This window comes from Cibotium barometz, chromosome 7 (genome assembly GCF_041138505.1).
Source record: "Cibotium barometz isolate CiBa-2024 chromosome 7, ASM4113850v1, whole genome shotgun sequence".
NCBI lineage: Eukaryota > Viridiplantae > Streptophyta > Polypodiopsida > Cyatheales > Cibotiaceae > Cibotium > Cibotium barometz.
This window is the reverse complement of record NC_141052.1, coordinates 35,216,584-35,240,879: the sequence shown is the minus strand read 5'-3', so window position 1 is coordinate 35,240,879 and position 24,296 is coordinate 35,216,584. Positions and strand designations below refer to the sequence as shown.

Here is a 24,296-nt window from a genome sequence, read left to right as displayed (position 1 = left end):
CACCTTCCAGAAGGCCATGCTATATTCTTTTTATTTACTTTATTTTGAAAAAAAAGGCCACCATGTTCCTTTCACACCATCCCATGGCACATGGCCCCTTTTCACCTTTTTCTGCCCTTCCTTCCATACACACTTCAATAAAGCTTCAAGTGCCCGTTCTTTTCTTTGACGCGCCCACACATTCGATGCCAAGTAGCTGATACCGCCTTCAGTCAACTACGCTCTGGACAAGCTGTGTCTCCAAAATTTCATCTTTTTTCCTGCACACACACTTCCATCAAAACCCTATGCCTGACTGCCGCATCCACGACGCCCACACTGAGTCAATGGGTGCTCCCATGACTTCACCACAACACGAACAACACACTTGTACACATGTACAAGTTGAGTTTGAGGTTCCCAAAAAACTACACACAACGGCTTATGTCGTTTCCATCAGATATAGGACATGTATACCTGGACATGAATTTGTATAGTGGCACAGCATGTATACTTGAGCCACATGCTTTGGTGTATGATGCTACAAATTATGGGGATCAACCCTATGATGTGTAACGATATAAATAGCAGCACATGTGGATGCTTGAGCCGTATGATGCTACAAATCATGGAGATCAACCCTATGATGTGTAATGTTGTGAATACACTAGGAAACTTCTCTAGGTAGTTAAAATTTTACATGAAATCCAGATAAGACATGTAAAGTATATTAAAGATGTTGGTGTTTGAACATAAATCCGAAGAGGGGGTGGCCCACGGCGTATGTGTGGCGTCGTCAACATTTTTGCAGGCGCCTGCTATGATGCCAGACTTCTTGCTGGTTGGCTTGCACGATGAGACAGCAGCAGCCAGCACCAACACCGTAGAGAGCGTGGCGCCATCCATGGCTTGGCCAAGAAGCGTGGCTGCATCTGTACTAGCCTTGCTCCTAAGCCTTGCCTTCAGCCCTCTTCTAACCAGCAGTAAGCAGGCGCACACTTCGTCCAGCCTTGATCGCCATCTCTTCTTGTTGCCAGCCACCATGCTGTCCAAGCACGACGATAGCCTCCGCCCTGCCGCCCGCATCCTGCAAGAGATCATTGCCGGATCCGCGGAGGACTGCAGCGCCTCTGCCAAGCATTGCAGCGCTTGCTGAAGCCGGCCTAGGTAAGCCTCCACGTCACTCATTGCTTCTTTGAGGGCGTTGCAGACGTCCAGCAAGCTCACCATGCCATCCACGCGCTGCTGCAGCAGTATTTGGACCCCTGTTCCCTGCTCAGCAATCCTGTTGTCTACTAGACTAGGGATCAGAGTGGAATGGATGGAGGATTGAGTGGAGAGGGCCACGGCCACGGCGTCCAAAAGCCAGTTGAGGTGGGCGGAGGTTTTGGGGGAGCCCTTTAAATGCTCCAGGCGCTCAGCCAGGTCCACCTGAAACTTGTGCAGCGGCGCCAGAGTAGAAGTGGGAGAGCCTGCCATTGTGGTGGGAGGATCACAGCCTAGGTCGTATACCGCTGGTCTAATGCGGCTAAGAGAGAGGGAATGCGCCAGGGAGGCCAGAAATCCCATGTTGTTGGGAGGAGGAGAGGGGCGCGGTCATATTATGTATATACTACCTACACGACTTATTATTTGTTGCAAAATTGACAACCATGTGCTCTTTGGGAAAGGGGTGCCTTAACTCGTCACATCTCTCTAGCAGTCGCAAATACATAAGGTGCCAATTTTGCTTTGGCGGCCCTAAAAACACCTCAGCCGATGTAAAAATTAGAAATACCTTTATTAATACCCACATTGTGAACACTAAACACATATGTTTTCCATCTAAAATGTTTGTAAACATCGCTTGTATGTGTGCTTGTATGCTCGTATGTGTTGGTAAGTTGTCCTTTTTTTAACTAAGCATGTTCATAAAAAGCTCTCATCGTCTTCTTTTTTACCAAAAAAAAAGGGATCACCACTTGGCTCTCTCGCCCACAAAACGTTTAGAAACCTTAGTACTCCACTAAGAAAAGTAGAGCAGCATGCAACCCTGCCAACGTCAGTGCTTGCGATGTTGTCCCTTTCCATTCCCTTCCTTGTCATGACATCTCACTTTAAAATCCAGTTTCCCTAAATTCTCCACAAGAACCTTTAGTGCCTTTATTTATCCTCTCCAATAAGAAGATGTGGCATTGCCCACCATGAATTCTCAACTTGTTTTTATGCTTATTACAACACTGGGTATTTTCAAAGACTTGAGAGAAAAGTGACACGATACCTCCTTCTAATACTATTTTACTACCCTTTTAGTACTTTCATTTGTTTATGTGATTCTCTTAGAGTTTGTGCTGACATACTCATGGTTGCAACCCCTCCCCCCCCACACACACACACATACATAGAGTTTCAAACTAAGTTAATTTCTATAATCCCTTTGTACATATGCTTACCAAGGTCTAAAGCTCAAATCAAGCAGGTTGTAATGAAAAATGCTCTCAAACATATTTGTGCCTATTATATTTTATGGTTAATAATTCATTAGTTATAGGAGATCATTTACATATCACAAAAAAATGTGCATGTGTTTTTATCTCAAGACTTGAGAATAGGCTTGAATATAATACCAAAATATTTTACTATAGCATTGCATCTTGGTACAATATTCTTACATATTACATACATCGGCTAAAACTTTTTATAAAAAGACTTTGGCGACAAGATTTCCTTGTTGCCTCGTTTTCTATGGAGCTTATATTGAAAGGAAAACGAAACGTGTAATTGTAGCGCCTACCACTTTAAGCCCCGTATTCCCATCACCAATCTCATCATATCATGCCCTTGAAATCACAAGGATGGTCCTTAAATAATAATTGCGCAACTATATCTAGGCTTTAAACTTTGAGATAAGCCATCTCACATTTGTAATATGCATCTTAAAAGGTCGAAATTTGCAAACCTTGTCCTGTTGTTTTCCACTGGGTCATATTAGAGAGAACCTTTTATTTCAAAGGTTTGCGTAGTTAAAACAACGTATGGAAACTATTATAAGGAAGAATAACTCCTCCTATGATCAACACTATTAAATATTTCACATGCAAACTATTATAAAGAGAAAGGATTGCTCCTATGATAAACAATGTCAAATCTTTCACATGTAAACTTTTATAAGGAAGAAGGATTTCTCCTATGATAAAATATGTTATATCTCCACATATATAAGGCCTCTATCCTATTATAAGGAAGAAAGGATGCCTCCTATGATCAACAATTATATATCTTCCACATATGTAAGGACTCCTTCGTTTTATAAGGAAGAAGGAACCCTCCTATGATCAACAATGTTACATGTGTAATGTAGATTTCTATCATGTCGACATATCAAAAGCTCAAATAATCTTATGAATCATGGTTTACATCATTGTAACACCATGTTGTTTTGATATATTTAAAGAAAGGACTACTTCCTACTCCTCCTATGATCAATAATGTTATGCCTCTTTCACATGTGTGATGGTCTTATAGACTACTATCATGTCATCATATCAAAAGCTCAAATAATCTTATGAACCATGCTATACATCGTTGTAACACCATGTTACATTTTAAATGATATATTTAAATAAAACAATGGGTTTTACATTTATATGGGAGAGTCTCTCTTTTTCTAGGGGTTGCTCCAATGCACATAAATATAATAGAGAGGCACTTTTGTTGTTGAGGGAGTGAGTAGATTTGCAAGAACAAGGAAAATAGGATAAGATCCAATAATCACCTATTACAATGGGTGAGGTTAACTTGGAGGGTTCACTATATCAAAAACTTATATATCGCATGCATCTAAAGGGTTGTTTTGAAATACCTTACTTATGAACTTGTAGCATTTAAAATGACTTCTTTTTTCATACAAACTTGTACTTTGTTTCAAACATCCATTTCAAAAATAATCTCATAAACCTAAATTAGAAAACCCCTTTTAAGAAGAAAGCATGAAACACATTTGTTTCTCATAAAGAAAGTTTCAGAAAATTGATTATATGCTTTGAAGGTTTAGAGAAGACCAACTAATTGAATGAGTTTTTCTTTGTACTTTTCTTAGAGATTCACAAAATGTTCTTTTCTTGTTCCTTTGTACATTTAAAAATAACGAATAACCACTTGGCTCTCTAGCCCACAAAAAATTTAGTAAACTTAGTACTCCAGCCCCCAAGCAAATGGCATGCAACCCTCCCAATGTAAGCATTTACAATGTTCTCCCTTTTCACCTGGTTCCTTATCACACTCTAAAATCCGATATGTTTTTATTGATCCCCTCCAAGCACACGCATTATAATTATCAACTTGTTTTCAGCACCATGTGTGTGCTTACAACACTTGGTATTTTCAAAAAACTTAAGGAAAGTGACATTATGTCCCCAATACTATTTTACTATCACTTTCTAGTGCTATCATTTGTTTATGTGATTGTCTTATTTATGCCTCACATGTTCATGATTGCATAATCCCTTCCCCCCTCGACCCCCGACATATGCACATGTCCATTTGAATGTGCATACACACACACACACACACTTGGATATGGAAAGTTAAAATCTCAGTTAATTTCTATAAACCCATTGTGCTTATGCTAACTACCTGAGTTCCAAAACTAAATTTTTAAAGCACCTCACAATGAAAAACACTCTCAATCAAGATGTGTGCCCCATTATCTTGTATGGCGAATAATTGATTAGTTATAGGAGAATTACAATCAGAAAAAAATGTGCATGTGTGTTTATCCCAGGACTTGAGAATATGTTTCAAGTATACCAACTAAGCTATTATACTAACATTGGGCCTTGTTCCAATTAGCTTCTTACAATTACATGCCTTAACCAAAACTTCAAAAACATTGATATTCCCAATAGACTTTCTTCACTCTCTTTTTCTATGGGGCTTATATACAAAAGAAGCCTATACTTGAATTTGAAGCACCTACCACTCTGAGCGCTCCATATTCCTAAAGGGTGTTCCTTTAAAAAATCTTGTATATTTATATCTATCTTTTACACTTTGATGTAGCCATTTTACATTTGTAACATGCTTTCTAAAAGGTTTAACTTTTGAAACCTTGTGTTATTGTTTTCCATTGGGCCATATTTAAAAGCACCTTTTATTTCAAAGGTTTGCGTAGTTAAGACAAGTTGTGTAAAAGCTATTATAAGGAAGATGGACCTTTTATTTCAAAGGTTTGCGTAGTTAAGACAAGTTGTGTAAAAGCTATTATAAAGAAGATGGACTCCTCCTATGATCAACAATGCTATATCTTTCCCATAGTAGACGTTTACAAGAAAGAAGGACTCCTCCAATGATTCAACAATGGTATAAGTATCACTATTATATAAGGAATAACGACTCCTCCACCAATGATCAACAATGTTATAAGTTTCACTATTATAAGGAAGAAGGAAGTTCCTTCTATGATTAGCAATGTTATATCTTTCACATGTGTAATGGTCTTATAAGAGATTGCTAGCATGTAATGGTCTTATATCTTTCACATGTGTAATGGTCTTATAAGAGATTGCTAGCATGTCAACATATTAAAAAGCTCAAATAATCTTATGAAACCATTATCATGCCATGTTTTTTTTACATATCAAAAGCAAAAAAGGTTATGTTTTATCTTTATGCTCGAGAGTTACTCTTCTAGTTGTTGTCTGCTCTGTTGCTGCTGCTGCTGCAAGCCATTAGGGAAAATTAGAACTCATTTTGGGGCCCTCTAAGAAATTATTCATTTTCCTATTTATTTGATGTCAAGAATGTGTAAAAAGAAAAAACGTGATCCAAGAGAAACATTATAATATCCCCATGTACTGAAAAGGTGAATCTATTTAGATCCTCATGCATTTAAGACAGGATATATGACACTAACTATGTTACGCATCATATTAATGAACACTAACTACTAAAGTTACACACCATACTAAAGGCATTTTCTATTTAATACCAAACATTAAATTCATCGAATTTCTAAATTTTGGAGGGTAACAAACAAGTTTTGCACCATTAGTCTCATTTTTATCAATTGGCAACTAAAAAAGGGGAAGGAAGTGAAATTTAAAACCAGAAGAGGCTTTATCATCTTAATATAGATCTTGAAGTAAATTATGCTCCGTTTCAGAAAAGGAGAAAGGGTCCACGCATTGGTGCTAGAGAGAGAACATGAGGTCATCAGGGTTGCACCATATCGATCTATGGTGTGATGGCTTAATTCATCCCAAAATTTCAATCAAAAACTCCAATCCCTCTTTTCTAAACCCAACATCACTCTTACGATTTGTAGGGGATGCATTGGTTACAAAGGTTTGTTTGGGTATATATCAAGTCACTCGGTAGTTGCACATGTGTACAAACACTTATTTCAACAAGAAACAATAGACAAATCCGAAAAGATTGTTGAGTGTTCAAAGTTGAAGGAACTTTTTTGCAAGTGAGACTAAAGACATAGTCCAAGATATAAAAATGTGATACAACTAGTGGATGTCATATATAGAAACATGAGGTCACAGATACAAATGGCATGGAAACTCGTCGATACAAAAAACATGATGGGATATACATCTACATGATAGATAATCCTCATCTGAGAGAACCTGATAAGATCCTGGTTGACATGCCCACTGCCTCCTCCTCGGCTCCTGTACAACCCGCTCTGCAATGGTCCTCTGAGTAAGATGCTTCTCCTCTGCCATGGTTGAGGACTCACCATGTGTCGTGAGCAAAAGCTACTTCAATAAGCACCTGGTCAATCATATCACCCCTATGCTCGTGCCTCATCTCCCATAAGCGAAGGTCATCGTACACCCGAGCACCAAAAAAGCTACGTGTAGACTGCTCCATCGACCTCATACGTGCCTCAAGACCTCAGTCCACCAAACTCCTTGCTCCAAGAGGGATGCATAAAGCAACCTATTGGACCTGAAAATAAACTCATCGATGTGGGCCCATCGTACTCTCTGTGCCTCCTCCTCCTCGGGTGATAAATCCATCTCTATGGGAACCTCAAAATCCTCTAGCATATCCTCGGCACATATCCATCAGCCATGATATCTAGGATAGCCTGTCGATGATTAGTGCTACCGATGGGCCTCCGTGTGAGAAAAGATCCGTAGTCACTGCTGACCCTGGGTACAAGTCATCTATCCCCCAAAGGCAATATAGGCCAAACTCTACACTGCATCGACAAGTCAGACACCTAGAAATCATGACCCCAATGAGCGGACAAGGCACTAAAGATAAAGCTAGTGGTGGAATTTCTAGTAATTCCTTCATCGGTGTATCTATGGCATCATTGGCAACTAGAACGCTCACCACCTATCTACTCATGGGCCTTTTCGATAGTTCCTAGCTTATAGTACCCGGTAACATATTCACTTATAAAAATCAAGATGAAATCTCCATTGAAGATCAACAAGATCAACCAACAGATCCATACAAAAGAGCCATGGACTCATTTGTTAAGGACTAGCAAGGTCAATCAACTAGATCCATGCCCGGTTTTAGAAAGCAACTCTTACTCCTTGTTCCAATATCTTCCCCGATGCACGTGTGGGTATCTTCAGCGACCCAGAGCCTGAGCACTGTATGGTCAGAACCCTCCAGGATCCTTCGCAGGTCACCTAGCACTTCACTCATAGGCCGCTTCCTTGGTCCCTCATCCACCGTACTGCAAGCTCACTCATAGGCCGCTTCCTTGGTCCCTCATCCACCGTACCGCAAGCTCACCATTTAAATCGAACCGAGGTTGGTCAAGACCTCGGCCGACCTTGCTATGCAAGACGTCCTCCGTTGACTCTCCGTCAGCTGCTGCAACTTTATCAGTTATGTCTCCACGACCTCATTCTCAAGATGGTCAAAATGCTTCCCCAGCATTATTGACATAAAATAGTCATTTAAAAACAGGTCATAAATACATTTTCTATAATGAACTCTCATCTTTCACATTATTCCACATCGTCCACGTTACTTAATCCATATCTAATTCATATATATTCCTATTCTCATCCAATCACATCATTTTTCATCTCATCACATCTTTCCTCATTTATCCTCATCCCATCTCATCCACTTGCATCTACCCATATTCACATCCCATCACACCTCATTCATTTACATCACATATCATTCATTCACATCTATCTCAATTTACATCACATTCATTTCACATCTCATCTTATTCATTCTTATCCCGATTCACATATCATTCATTCACCTCTACCTCAATTTACATCACATCTCATCCATTCACATCCCATATCATTCATTTACATCGATTCACATGACATCACATCTCATTCATTCACATCTTGATTCACATCACATTACATCTCATCCATTCACTCACATTGACATCACATCCTTTCGCATACACATCCACATCCATTCTTTCACATACACATCCACATCCATTCTTCCACATACACATCCACATCTATTCTTCCACATACACATCCACATCCATTATTTCACATACACATCCACAGACATTATTTCACATACACATCCACAGACATTATTTCACATACACATCCACATCCATTCTTTCACATATACATCAACATTTATTCTTTCACAAACACATCCACATCCATTTTCATTACATCACATCTTATCACATCCTATTTTCATCTTATCACATCCATTCACATGCTATTCCCATTTAATAGCTTTTTCTAGTTTGATACCGATATAATGGATTCACACATCCCAAAATAGGGGGTTTGGATGGCTAGGCGACAAGGGAGTGGGACGCCCTGCACACGGCCCTTCCTACGGCTTATGTCGTTTCCATCAGATATAGGACATGTATACCTAGACATGCATTTGTATAGTGGCACAACATGTATGCTTGAGCCACATGCTTTGGTATGATGCTACAAATTATGGGGATCAACCCTCTGATGTGTAACGATATAAATGCATTTGTATGGTAGCACAGCATGTGGATGCTTGAGCCACATGCTTGGTATGATGCTACAAATCATGGAGATCAACCCTATGATGTGTAATGTTGTGAATACACTAGGAAACTTCTCTAGGTAGTTGAAATTTTACATGAAATCCAGATAAGACATGTAAAGTATATTAAAGATGTTGGTGTTTGAACATAAATCCTTTATTAGAATTCCTCGTATGTGATCAAAGGAGGACTATTATACTGTGCATCTTTTATGAAAGGAGAGAGAGAGAGAGAGAGAATGGAAGGTTTCGTTCTTCTCAATTACAGTGTCATTTACAAGGAGACGTGTTTGGCTTGGGAGATTCTCGAGTGTACTAGCTGGAAACAAAATTTGGGACTGCACTAGCTGCAGATGGAGGAAGCGCCAGCTGCCGTACCAGCGAGGGCGTCCAAGAGAGCCACTCGCACAACGACGAGGGTCTGGAAGAGCTCGCCAACGTGGAGGTGAAGCGTGGCCATGGACGCTTGCAGGTCGCGTGACGTTTTGCGGAGGTTGTCCGCAGAAAATTTGACGAGAACTAATTGGGCGGTGGGTGCAGCTGCAGAAGGCATATTGACGGAGACAAGGCGATTAAGAGCTGCGGCGGCAGCGTGCAGTGTGTCGAGGTCTTGGAAGAGGGCGCCTGCTCCGCCCATCTCCTCGTGTGTCAGATCCCGCTGCAGCTGCCGAAGAGGGGTGGCCCACGGCGTATGTGTGGCGTCGTCAACATTTTTGCAGGCGCCTGCTATGATGCCAGACTTCTTGCTGGTTGGCTTGCACGATGAGCCTAAACTAGAGACAGCAGCAGCCAGCACCAACACCGTAGAGAGCGTGGCGCCATCCATGGCCTGGCCAAGAAGCGTGGCTGCATCTGTACTAGCCTTGCTCCTAAGCCTTGCCTTCAGCCCTCTTCTAACCAGCAGTAAGCAGGCGCACGCTTCGTCCAGCCTTGATCGCCATCTCTTCTTGTTGCCAGCCACCATGCTGTCCAAGCACGACGATAGCCTCCGCCCTGCCGCCCGCATCCTGCAAGAGGTCATTGCCGGATCCGCGGAGGACTGCAGCGCCTCTCCCAAGCATTGCAGCGCTTGCTGAAGCCGGCCTAGGTAAGCCTCCACGTCACTCATTGCTTCTTTGAGGGCGTTGCAGACGTCCAGCAAGCTCACCATGCCATCCACGCGCTGCTGCAGCAGTATTTGGACCCCTGTTCCCTGCTCAGCAATCCTGTTGTCTACTAGACTAGGGATCAGAGTGGAATGGATGGAGGATTGAGTGGAGAGGGCCACGGCCACGGCGTCCAAAAGCCAGTTGAGGTGGGCGGAGGTTTTGGGGGAGCCCTTTAAATGCTCCAGGCGCTCAGCCAGGTCCACCTGAAACTTGTGCAGCGGCGCCAGAGTAGAAGTGGGAGAGCCTGCCATTGTGGTGGGAGGATCACAGCCTAGGTCGTATACCGCTGGTCTAATGCGGCTAAGAGAGAGGGAATGCGCCAGGGAGGCCAGAAATCCCATGTTGTTGGGAGGAGGAGAGGGGCGCGGTCATATTATGTATATACTACCTACACGACTTATTATTTGTTGCAAAATTGACAACCATGTGCTCTTTGGGAAAGGGGTGCCTTAACTCGTCACATCTCTCTAGCAGTCGCAAATACATAAGGTGCCAATTTTGCTTTGGCGGCCCTAAAAACACCTCAGCCGATGTAAAAATTAGAAATACCTTTATTAATACCCACATTGTGAACACTAAACACATATGTTTTCCATCTAAAATGTTTGTAAACATCGCTTGTATGTGTGCTTGTATGCTCGTATGTGTTGGTAAGTTGTCCTTTTTTTAACTAAGCATGTTCATAAAAAGCTCTCATCGTCTTCTTTTTTACCAAAAAAAAAGGGATCACCACTTGGCTCTCTCGCCCACAAAACGTTTAGAAACCTTAGTACTCCACTAAGAAAAGTAGAGCAGCATGCAACCCTCCCAACGTCAGTGCTTGCGATGTTGTCCCTTCCTTGTCATGACATCTCACTTTAAAATCCATTTTCCCTGAATTCTCCACAAGAACCTTTAGTGCCTTTATTCATCCTCTCCAATAAGAAGATGTGGCATTGCCCACCATGAATTCTCAACTTGTTTTTATGCTTATTTACAACACTGGGTATTTTCAAAGACTTGAGAGAAAAGTGACACGATACCTCCTTCTAATACTATTTTACTACCCTTTTAGTACTTTCATTTGTTTATGTCATTCTCTTATAGTTTGTGCTCACATACTCATGGTTGCAACCCCCCCACACACACGTACATAGAGTTTCAAACTAAGTTAATTTCTAGAATCCCTTTGTACATATGCTTACCAAGGTCTAAAGCTCAAATCAAGCAGGTTGTAATGAAAAATGCTCTCAAACATAATTGTTGTGCCTATTATATTTTATGGTAAATAATTCATTAGTTATATAGGAAATCTTTTACATATCACAAAAAAATGTGCATGTGTTTTTATCTCAAGACTTGAGAATAGGCTTGAATATAATACCAATCAAAATATTTTACTATAGCATTGCAACCCCCCCAACACACACATACATAGAGTTTCAAACTAAGTTAATTTCTATAATCCCTTTGTACATATGCTTACCAAGGTCTAAAGCTCAAATCAAGCAGGTTGTAATGAAAAATGCTCTCAAACATAATTGTTGTGCCTATTGTATTTTATGGTAAATAATTCATTAGTTATAGGAGATCATTTACATATCACAAAAAAATGTGCATGTGTTTTTATCTCAAGACTTGAGAATAGGCTTGAATATAATACCAAAATATTTTACTATAGCGTTACATCTTGGTACAATCTTCTTACATATTACATACATCGGCTAAAACTTTTTATAAAAAAACTTTGGCGACAAGATTTCCTTGTTGCCTCTTTTTCTATGGAGCTTATATTGAAAAGAAAACCAAACGTGTAATTGTAGCGCCTACCACTTTAAGCCCCATATTCCCATCACCAATCTCATCACATCATGCCCTTGAAATCACAAAAGACCGTATTAGGTAAAGTGGAAAAAATCCCATTCCCACATTGAAAAATTTAATGCATTTAATCTAGAATCTACCTTTTTCAACCTATAAAAATTTTAAAAATGGTTTGCTTTATCAAGTGATGCTAGATCGAACCTAGCTTGATCTTAGAAATAGAAAGATTTCAAGATTTTTTAGATCCACCACTTGTATATTTTACAATTGAAGAGGATTTTTAGATCCACCACTTGGCCATTCTATAGTCCATAAGAACCCAAGATCAGATTCTACCATTTGGTCAATCTAGACCCCCAATTAAAAACAATGGTACAAGAGATTGTATATTGAGATTCCCCTTAGAGTAGGAACCTAGCTTGATCTTAGATATAGAAAGGTTTTAAGATTTTTTAGATCCACCACTTGTATATTTTACAATTGAAGAGGATTTTTAGATCCACCACTTGGCCATTCTACAGTCCATAAGAACCCAAGATCAGATTCTACCATTTGGTCAATCTAGACCCCCAATTAAAAACAATGGTACAAGAGATTATATATTGAGAGTCCCCTTAGAGTAGGATGCACTCTTCAATTTAAGACTTCATTGTAATGAACAAGACTAAATGAACAAGAATTTTAAAAATTGACATGGTGAAGGTATCCTTATATACACAACCACTACAAATTAACATTATTAAGGATAGAAAGAGTCTCCTTGGAGTAGGATGCACTTTGTCAAAATTACGATTATAAGATTTCATTTTGATGAAGCTTATTCTACTAAAGAAATAATAAAACTTTTGCATTAACAACCAAAAGATAAAAGGATAAAAGGAGTCCCCTTAAAGTAGGATGCACTTTGTGGATGCATAAGAGGAGTCTCCTTAGACTAGGATGCACTCCATCTATGAATTTATTTATTGTGTTAAAAATTGTTCAATGCATTGCAAAGATACACAATTGAACAGTCTGCTCCCAAAGTTGGCCAAAATTTTACAAAGACCCTCTATATTTTGTTATAATAGAGACCATTTACAAAGACCATTTACATTCAATTATAAAAGAGAGTAACAAAATGTGCTAGTATCATGGGGGTGTAATTTTGATTTTAAGGGGTTCTAGCTCCACCACATGGTAGAGCTAGAATTTTGAGCTAGCTCTACCATGTGGAGCTACAACACATTGAGGAGGATTTAAAGATTTTTAGATCCACCACTTGGCCATTCTACAGTCCATAAGAAACCAAGATATACCATTTGATTAATCTAGACCCCAATTACAAACATTGATACAAGAGATTGTATATTGAGAGTCCCCTTAGAGTAGGATGCACTCTCCAATTTTAAAGCTTCATTATAATGAACAAGACAAAATGAACAAGATTTTATAAATTGAGGTGGTGAAGGTATACTTATATATACAATCGCTACAGATTAACATTATTAAAGATAGAAAGAGTCTCCTGGAGTAGGATGCACTTTGTCAAAATTACGGTTAAAAGATTTCATTTTGATGAAGCTTATTCTACTAAAGAGTCCCCTTAAAGTATGATGCACTTTGTCAATAGATAAAAGGAGTCTCCTTAGAGTAGGATGCACTCCATCTACGACTCCATTATAATAAAACATTGTAAATGAAAATGAATTTATTTTTTTGTGTTAAAATATGTTCAATGCCTTGCAAAAGGCACACAATTGAACAGCACGCTCCCGAAGATGGCCAAATTACAAATACCCTTTATATTTTATTATAATAGAGACCATTTACAAAGACCATTTACATTCAATTACAAAAGGGAGTAACAAAATGTGCTAGTGTCATGGGGGTGTATTGGTTGAATGAGGTATTGAGCTTCTTTTTAAGCATATCATTTTGTGTACTCACAAGATCACACAATTAGATTATTCTCTCAATTATTATCTTGATTATCATCTTGATTGTTGAACACATTGTAGTAGCTATCATCAAGTTTCAATGTATTCTTGTTGTTGTACAAAACATGGAGACCCCAAAAGAAATGAACTTTTTTGAAGAAAACTCGTGTAGTTATTTGTCTGAAATGGACAATGTAGCGAGATATTTGCCTTGTTGCTCATATTGAGGTGTCTAGCATGGCTAGCAGTCCAACGTCAATCACTTTATCTCTTCACTTTAGATCTAGCACTTATCTATTATAGAGCTAAAAAGGATTTCTTGATCCATGACTTTTCCATTCTAGATCCTGTTCCACCACTTGGACATTATAGAGCTAGACTTCAGTGGATGCAAGCTCCACCAAACGGTAGATCTAGACTCAAAATTCTAGTCGTATTGTATGACTTCCATAGGTTTAGGTCTACCATGTGGTAAGGCCAAAATTCCATGAAGAGACCATGGCTGCTACCTCCACCACATGGTGGAACTAGAGCTCAATAAGATACCACATCGTGGAGCTAGCTAGCTCCATGAAATTATACAGCTAGACTTCAATGGATGGTAGCTCCACCACATGGTAGATATAGACATAGAATTCTAGCTCTACTATCCCATATGGTGGAGCTTGATTTTAAGGGATTCTAGCCCTACCACATGGTAGAGCTAGAATTCTGAGCTAGCTCTACCATGTGGAGCAAGAACGTATTGAAAGAACCAAGATCTACCATTTGTTCAATCTAGACCCCCAAGTAAAAACATTGATACAAGTGATTGTATATTGAGAGTCCCCTTAGAGTAGGATGCACTCTCTAATTTTAAGATTGCATTGTAATGAACAAAGACTAAATAAACAAGAATTTATAATTTGACATGGTGAAAGTATCCTTATATACACAACTACTACAAATTAACATTATTAAAGATAGTAAGAGTCTCCTTGCAGTAGGATGCCCTTTGTCAAAATGATAGTTAAAAGTCTTCACCTACTCTACTAAAATAATAATAATTTGCAAAGTTTGACCAAAAGATAAAAGGATAAAGGAGTCCCCTTAGAGAAGGATGCACTCCATTTATGACTCAATTATAATAAGACGTTATAAATGAACATGAATTTATTGCTTGTGCTAGAATTTGTTCAATGCTTTGCAAAGGCAAACATTTGAACAATATGCTCCATAAGAGGCCTGATTACAATATCATATTTCAATATATGGACTTTTATTACATTAAAAAAAGGCCAAATTACTTGCATCCTCTACATTTGATTATAATAGGGACAAACAAAATGAGCTTCATGGTGGTGTATTACTTTCATGATGCCTCCTCTTGTTGCTTTGCTTGATTTTCGCTCTCTGCTTGCCTCTCTGCCTCAGCTTCAGCCTCCTCTCGTTGCTTTCTTTGAATTTCAAGTTGTTCCTACCTCTCTACCTCAGCATTAGCCTCCTGCTCTACTGTCGCTTCCACACCTCTGCCTTTTTCCTATTCTCTACTTCCAATTTCTCTTCTTCAAGCCATTTCTTCATCACATCATCATCTGAGAATTGGTTAGGTTTTTCTTCAAAGGCATTATCCCATGTATACTCTTGCCGATCTTCATTTTGTAGCCATAAAAACAACCAATTTCTTAAATCTTCTGTCAAAAAACTATACCTTTCCTTGGAAGGTTGATGGTATAATTCTCGGACTATTAACCAGGTTCCTCGCTCATTCTTAAACACCTTATAGTAGCTATCATCAATTATCAATGTATTTTTCTTGTTGTACAAAGGATGGAGACCCCAAAAGGTCTCAAGCTTTTTAAAGAAAACTTGTCTATTCTGCACAACCCATGTGGATTTGGAACAATGCTCTTGTGAGAGAACACCTGCAAACTTGGGCTTTTGTTGTGGAAATACTGTGTCAATTATTCCAGAGAGCTTAGTTCTCCTACATGCGCTCTAAATAAAAACATAAAAGAATTGAATACAACAATCTAAGAACTCATGTGCATCCTTGTGACATAGGACATAACGATATTGGTTAATTGGGTATTTTACCAACTCGTTGCTATAAGGAGGATCCTTCTCATCATATTGGGTTTCGACAACATGGCACAACAAACCATTGAGGTTTAGAATAATAGCCCTCCTATCATCCTCTTTGCGTAGGGGTACGTATATTAGGTCTGACAAATACCATGTCAGTATGATAACCCCCTCAGAGGGATGCACAAAGTGCAACCTTGCATCAATTTCCCGTAGAATCTAAGTCAATATTAGGTAATTTGGGAAAAATCTCACATTTTGGGAATCAATTACTCCATATAGTTTTGGACATATCTTAAACATACTAACTCCAAATTTGTCGGAGATCATAGATTTAGATTCTACTCTTCAAGACCTTTCCAATGATATGTCACATGAGGGGGTTTTGACAAAGTTTTGGACAAGTTCACCATGCTCCCATTTTTCAAATGGGAATGGGATTTTTCCCAAATTATCTAATATGGTGTTAGATGGTCAAGACGGCCCTGAACCAACTGTCTTCGTACACTCTGGATTTTCTTGAACATGTGACATACTAATGCTCTGTGACAAAGAAGTCGCCTCTGCCAATTAGAATCAATCACATGACCTAGAAAAAAATGAGCATGCTTAATGATAAAGGTGGGCATGTGGGGGGAAGGCATGTGGGGGGAAGGCATGTTACAACTACTCTTATGCAAAGATAGATTTTAAACAATTACAAAACAAATGTGACTATGCATGCTAACATTAAACTATATACTATTCCAAAATGTTGACTTTAGTTGCATTACAAAATGACCCAAGATGCAAAGACTCTTTCCATTTGATTCTAAAAATACGCAACAAAATGTGCTAGCAAGTATCAGAATGTAGTGAAATTAGAATGCATTGATCTAGATCAACCACGTGGTAGAGCTAGAATGCACTGTCCTAGCTCAACCATGTGGTAGAGCTAGAATGCACTGTCCTAGCTCAACCATGTGGTAGGGCTAGAATATTTTTAAATCTAGTTCTACCATGTGATAGAGCTATATCAAAGTATTCTAGCTCGATCCCATGGCAAAGTTAGAAATATTTGAAGTCCAGCTCTAGCACGTGGTAGAGCTGCATCAAAATATTTTAGCTAGATCCCATGGTAGAACTAGAATGGTTTGAAGTCCAACTCAACCATGTGGTGACGTGGAAGAGCTAGAATGCATTGATCTAGCTCTACCATATGGTAGAGCTAGAACGCTTTCAAGTCTAGCTCTACCATGTCGTGGAGCTAGAATGCTTTGAAGTCTAGCTCTACCATGTGGTGGAGCTAGAAGGCATTGATCTAGCTCTACCATAGTCCAAATATGTAGGAATTAAAATCATAAGACAAAGATCAAGCTTCCATACATTTTCAAATTAGGAGGCCCCTTATAGTAGAGTGCACTCCAACATTTATAAAATTATCTGAAGAGTAATACATTTGCCACTACTTTAAAAACAGGACAAAATTTCTTGTCAATTCATGATTAAAAAAAGATAAAATTCCTCAAAAAAAATACAATCCTTGTGACAAATGGCTTCTTTAAGTGAATACTCCTTGGAACAATATCTTTGAAATAAATCTGCAAGAAACCATCATAAATTAAGTTTCTTCATTGTTGTGAATACAAAATTGTTGTATAAAATCATGTATTTGGTTATAATTATCATTTATGTTGGGTAGTACCTTAGTTATTTCTATCCCGTTGGAGAAGATTGTACTCATTTAATACCTTGTTTATGAAAGCCCTTGCATTGGCTGCCTTCAACTGCGTTGTGGTAGAACCCAATTTTCTAGCTAGAGAAATCACTTGTGGTCCCCTCATGCTAGCAATACTGACTCGTTCTTTTGCCATAATTTCTATTATCTCTTCTCTTTTGTTTTCATATTGTCTCGCTAATACCTCTTGATTGTCGACAAACTTTTGTATAATCTCTGATAGTGGTAGCCTATCTGTGTAGATTGTCTTCTGTGACCAATTTAAATTGTGCTTTTTCCAAAAATCTACCACACCTCTATATTCATTTTTATTGGATACTGGAGGTTCCATAGCGATTAGAGCCAATGATCTCACACACATCTTCACTCTCATCAAGCTGCAATAAGTAAGGGAGCAGTTCATCAATGAGAATATTGTCGACCATCTTTTCTTCATCAAACTTTGCAGGATATATACAATTATTATCAGGAGAAGTACATCCCTTGTATGGAGAGTCATCAATAAGAACCGTTCTACGAGCATCACAATCAAAGCATGAAGCGATTTTTGACAATGGCTTGAACATTGCCTAAACTGTTGGATTATCAGGTCTAGCTATTTTACCACTTTTATCCTTCTCGCAAGCCTCTTGAGCCCAAACTACAAAAAAAAGGCAATATCTCTCCTGCTCTATCTTGTAATATTCTCAATATTTGAAGAACATTACTCTCTGTCGCTGTTGACCAGATTCTAACATTAATATTTTTTAATAAAATCTTCAAGAATTGGATACATCCTAGCCTTAGTACAATATATCGTTTTGAATCCATTTGAATAGATTCATATATTGAAGATGGTTGTTGTTGACAACGTTTCAGTAGTAGACCATTCAGGTCTCCAACACAATTGTCAACAGTGGTTTCTTGGAGATAGCAGTGTCGGTACTTCTTGGTAATTCTTCTTCGGGCTAGAAACTCTCACCCATTGCTTCATTTGTTGGAGATTTAGGTACCCCAATTTCATTGTCAGCATTTGTCTTTAAACCTTCTGGATGGACATCACTAAATGTGTGGGAGAAGCTCTCATCCACAGTTTGATTGTGGCATTCCGTAGCTACTTCACTTGGTGCTACTATCTCAATTTCGGGATCTAAAAGAAAAAAAAGTAACATTGACTCAACAATCTTTCAAACTATAAGAATTTACAATTGTAACACTCACTCTTAACACATGTTTATTGGTGTAATCTAAAAGGAAATCATGTTTGGATACCAATTATCAATTCTACTTGCTCACTCTAGAATTGGAGGGTTTAAAATGGATTTCCAAATACACCAATTATTCTAGCTCTACCATTTGGTAGAGCCAGTTTGCAAGGGAGCTCTTGTTGGAAGTAGGCCTTGAGATCCACCCTTAAGCTCCAAGAGTAGGTGGAGGTGAGAAACACAAAACCACTCAACTATATGGTAAAGCTAAAATTTTAGATGTTTTAAATTTTCCATATGGTAGAGCTAGAATTTATAAGTCTTGCTTTACCACGTGGTTGAGTTGGGGATCAAGATAGCTTCTTTATGGGTGGAGCCAGTAGACTTCCATAGGTTCTTTATGGGTGGAGCCAGTAGACTTCCATAGGTTCTAGGTCTAGACTTCAATGGGTTCTAGCTCATCGCACGTGACAAGAACCAAGGAGCTAGAATTGCATTTGATCTAGCTCTACCATGTGATGGAGCTAGAAATGCATTGGCCTAGCTCTACCATATGGTAGAGCTAGACTTAAATGGATGCTCTGCAAAAACTGTCTTTGGGGGGGTGCATTGGCCTAGCTCCACCACTTTGAAGAGGTAGCTAGACTTTAATGGATTCTTGGTCCACCACTTTGAAGAGGTAGCTAGCTCCACCAAATTGTAGACCTATTGAAATCTAGATCTACCATAGGGTAGGATTGAAGTAAATGAGAGGATCTCTAGCTCTATCATCTTAGATTTATAAGCAAGATTTTCAGATTCACCAGCTGGCCATTGTGCGACCACGAAGTAGGCTTTCCAAATTCACCAATTGGTTATGTAAAAAGTGAATTTGTCAATGAACATGTTAGGATCCATAACTTGGTGATTCTAGATTCCAAAGCCCAATTTGGAGAGAGCTACAAAAATAATAAAAGCATTGTATAAAATCAAAAGAACTAAATACTACTAAAAAATGAACCAAGGATATAACAAGTCAAAACATCACCAAATCAAAGTATTTAAGATACAAGGAAAGCCCATTAAGAAGTTACATACTGTCTTCAAAATCTAAAAAATCTCGAGCTGAATGAACTTCACCATGTCTCGATCTTTCCGTGGTATTCCTTTGATTGTTAGTAATAGGCAGAACTGGTTGCTCATTTCTTGACTTTTCAAAGTCAAGAAGCCTTGTTCCCATCTTTCTTTGATCTTCAATACTCTCCACTAGGCAAATCACTTCCTTATTTAGTGCTAGCCCTAGCTCGATGAGATAGCCATTACTGAAAAGATCAACAAGCTTGCAGCCTTCTCTGTAATACTTTTGAATACATTGCTTGATCAAAAGATTCTTCTTGATTCTTAGAAACTCAATGTTTGGGATAGTTTTAACATCTTCATTATCTATATCAAGAAGTCCAGTATCCAATATTGTCGCTTGTGTACCTGGATCAGGAACATCTGCTAGTCCTTGAAAGGCATCTCCCTTGCTGAAAAACACTAAGGATGTGAAGAACTCTATTGCACCAATGCATCGGTTGTCACTTCGAAAATGCAATGCCCCATTATACTGTTCCTTTGCTATGCCACTCAAATTTTTTAAAGCATTTTGCAAGTGAATAAAATTTGTAATATTTAGAAAGGTAAGCAACACATATTGGGATGGCAAAGATCTACCTGCTCTGCTGCTGTGCTGTAATGATCATAATGCAGTTCAAAAGATTGCAAAATGATTCCACATCCCAATGCATATTACTTCCCAAATCTTCAGTGTTATTCAGAACACATAACCCAATGGAAATTGGATTGTTGAGGTGGCGCTTCAAGTAGTAACTCCCGTCGAATGGAAGACTCACATCATAAATACACCAAGGAAGATCCAAGGACAAGGTTGAACTTTCTTTGCTAAGGCTGATATTCCACTCCACATATTGCCTTGCTTATACTGGAAAATCAATCTTCTTTGATCCAACCTGTAGCTTTGACTTTATATACACATCACATAACTTCAAAAGAACTGAGTATACAACCTCATTGATGCTATAGGTTATAGTCAATTCTGACCAATCTTGACATTGTTTGTCCTTGTTTAGAGTGTTGAACTCTACAAGCAATGCATCTTGAATAATTTTATCTTGCTTGAGCTGCTTGATACGGCATGTCAATTACATCTACATCCTTAGTACCCTTTGAAAGAACAATTTTTTCAGACCTGATTTCTGATTGTATTTGTTTGACTTCTTGTTCATCTAGCCCAGCAAGACATCTGAAAACTGTGGCAGTTGGTTTCTTGTTTTGCTTCTCCATGATTTCAAGCCAGCCTTTGAAAAGATTAAATGACCATGTGAGACTGCTTTGAAATGAAGGATGCTCCCACCATAATTCTAGCCATTCGCAAAAATTTTTGCAAAGAAATAAAAGAAAAAAAGATCAAAATCAAGTATTTTTTTCAAAACATATAATTATAAGAGAGCAAGGAATATGGACATACATCCCAGTCTACACGAGATGATGAGCCCTCTGTTACTCCAGATGCTAGCCTTGACGGAGAATTATTGAAGATCCACTGACTCCTCAAGTGCTGCAAGACATCATAGTATGGTTGTCTGACATATAATGATTGGGCCTCTTCATTAGCTATAGCAGATATGGCCGTCACAACTTGTGGCTCTGGATCTACAACAATTCAAGCCTTCCTTTTTTCATACACTTGTGTCAGGTCTTGAGCACGACCATCTTTTTCCATTTCTTGATACCGTAACAATTTTGCAGCATAGATGGAATGTTGGCCATCAATAATCCAATATGAATACTCAGTGAGTTTCTCCTCTGTTACCTCACTTAGTTTCATTGGAATTCCTTTCTTCTTGCCACCATTCTTTACAGGCATCAAGTATGCACACGCTCCTGGCCTGTTTGCACTTGCACCAAAAAATAACACGCATTCATCCACAAGGTGTCGTGCCATGGCACGTCTATGATGTGAAATCGTGCATGTGAGGCCATCAAATACAAATCCAGATGCATGAGTTAAGTGCCATGACGAGTCATTATATGATGCCATGTACATATGTTCATATTGTAAATGAGGTTCAATAAGATGAGTTGAGGCAGTGCCAGATCTAGGAGTTTTTGTACATGAATGTGGTGTGAATTATGGAGTTTCATGCACATGATGGACCTTGTAGTAGGGAACATCCTTCTTAACATGTATGGAAATGCAAAGGTTTGATGCCAGATGAGTTAAAAGAAATTCAGTGGGAGCCAGTGTTGTGAGTACTCATCCAAGTCTGTCGAGCCATTTATAAGAGCTTCTCTCAGCTTGTTGGTCTCCAGAGCTGGCAGTGGGGCAGCTTTGACTATGAGTATGTTAATAAGAAGGATGAGGAAGTGGATGTGTCTCTAAGTTGGCTTCAGTGCAACCACCACTTAAGCTTGGTCTCTCGCTTGCAAACCACCTGGAGGATAAAGATGAACAAGAGGAGGAGTAAGAGGCGGTTGATGGATCCCTTTTATGAAAATGATGAGGCCTTCACTAGAGCTTTACAAGAGGGTGAGCACCATGATGCAACCATACTTCTATGTGGACATTCTTTTGGAAGTGAGAGTCTCCAACGTGTTCTAGAAAATAATGCCTGTATATCATGCGGAGCAGTAGCCAAGAGGGAAGATATGGTGCCAAATCATGGGGTGCTTTAATGGATGATGACATGCATACTTGCTTCTCTATATTAGTAATGAAAGAAATGAATATGAGACATTTGGCTGGCAGCTTACGTGTAATAAACTCTAGAAGAAACACAAGCATTAATGCGCAGTTTTTTAAAAATGGAAAGCCGACTATTAAGCTGCAAAAGGTGGTGGGGGGGGCGCCGAGTTCTCCGCGGGAAAAAGAGAAAAGAACCAGAGGCAGACGGCGGCGAACCAGTATGAGGAAAAATTCTGCAGAGAGAGGAACAGCGTCGAAATCTACCAGTATTTTTAATTTCATGAATACACACGCTGTTTGTGTCTTGTAGGTGTTAGAATTAAAGGGTAAATTAAATACTACGTGATGATATACTTTTAGGAAAATCCATTTTGAAGATCGACACTCAAGCGATGCTGCTCCCGCGTTTCTCTTCGCATAATCAGCGTTCAAGTGATTTTTGAGACAAGCACAAATAAAGAGAACAAAGTGTAATTCAGATAAGCCTTTTTTTTACCACTTTATTAGACTTAGGAAAAGGGTAAGACCCATAAATCCTTAAAGGATTTGGAATTGAGAAAAGCTTGGTGAACAAGCTAATGGTTGGTTTTTTTTAGAACTTGATGTTTTGCGGGAAAAAGGAATCCAAAGCACATTTAATCACGGGAAGTTGGCCTTGTTTTTGCTTGATTGAGATTTGGAAATTATGAGCATGAAATAGCTATGCCATATGCTATCTTTTGCTTGTGAAATGTTAGAATATTAAGGCAGGTTTTCAGGTGATAAAGTGCATCTCGAAATAATGGTTTTGATGGCACTGGATGTAAAGGATGTAACTGGTCACATGTACATTGGAAAAATTGGAAGGCCTTGTTATGCCTACATGTGAATGGTTCAAAGGATTTCATGCAATTTTGTGCAATCATCAGGATGAATTCAAGGATGTATTGAGGTGAATGAACACATGTACTTGTCAATGGAAATAGTGATATTCAATACTCCCTGGGAAATTTTGTGCGTGAATTTCCTTGCTAGATTTGACATTCACTCTCACAGCTAGAAGTCTTGTACTTTCCTGGCTGTACCGCACACTTCACGACAACATTGGTGAACCCGACGTGAAACTGCTGGGGTGAGAGTGTGGTAAAATATACAGGGAAGCTATGGCTGAGAATTCTGAGGGTCAGGGGGTTCATTTTGACCCCGGAGTTATGCAGATGTTTCAAATGTTTACCATGTACATGCAACAGCAACAAGCTGCTGAGAGGGGACAAATTTCCACGACCAAAGCCTTACAATCAATTGTGAAAAAGGTGGATCAATTTGATGGGAAGGACATTACAAAGTATCTGCGCAATTATATAAAGGAGATGGAGCTAAACAGGGTGACTGAGGAGGATATGGTTCGAAGTTTCGAGCTGGTATGTGTTCCTGAGATAAGAGAGCGCATAAGAGGATTGCAGACAGCACATGGTGGCAGAAATTGGGAGGAGTTCAAGCTTGCTTTAAAGGATGAATACTTCATGGAGGATTCTGAGCGAGTGACCAAACGAACTTTCTTGGAATGGGTCACAAAACCTAAAATGGGAATTTCTGCCACAGAATTGCTAAGAGAGTTTGAGAAGCGCTATGCCCAGCTATCAAGGATAGAGCGTGCAACTTTGGACAGAGAAAAAACAGAGCTCTTCTTGCAAGCAGCTGGGAAAGATCTCCAGGAGAAATTGGAAATCCTCCTTGAGGATAAGGATACAGAGCAGGGATTAAAGAGTGATTGGAATGATGTTGAGGATGCAGTCA

At 39.1% G+C, this 24,296-nt stretch overlaps 2 protein-coding genes across 2 annotated transcripts; both read right to left on the bottom strand.

Moving 5' to 3' along the window:
* Positions 1-675: 675 nt before the first annotated feature.
* On the bottom strand, positions 676-1,588 carry LOC147636920 (uncharacterized). The gene has a single exon (XM_086800986.1). The coding sequence runs from the start codon at positions 1,546-1,548 to the stop codon at positions 676-678; it is 873 nt and encodes a 290-aa protein (XP_086657112.1). The 5' UTR covers positions 1,549-1,588.
* Positions 1,589-9,189: 7,601 nt separating this feature from the next.
* LOC147636919 (uncharacterized) lies at positions 9,190-10,485 on the bottom strand. The gene has a single exon (XM_086799870.1). The coding sequence runs from the start codon at positions 10,445-10,447 to the stop codon at positions 9,302-9,304; it is 1,146 nt and encodes a 381-aa protein (XP_086655996.1). The 5' UTR covers positions 10,448-10,485; the 3' UTR covers positions 9,190-9,301.
* Positions 10,486-24,296: the final 13,811 nt, after the last annotated feature.

What these genes read in the sequence shown, in the direction of transcription:
- LOC147636920 (XM_086800986.1), bottom strand. Translation starts at nt 1,548, where the DNA reads ATGGGATTTCTGGCCTCCCTGGCGCATTCCCTCTCTCTTAGCCGCATT.
- LOC147636919 (XM_086799870.1), bottom strand. Translation starts at nt 10,447, where the DNA reads ATGGGATTTCTGGCCTCCCTGGCGCATTCCCTCTCTCTTAGCCGCATT.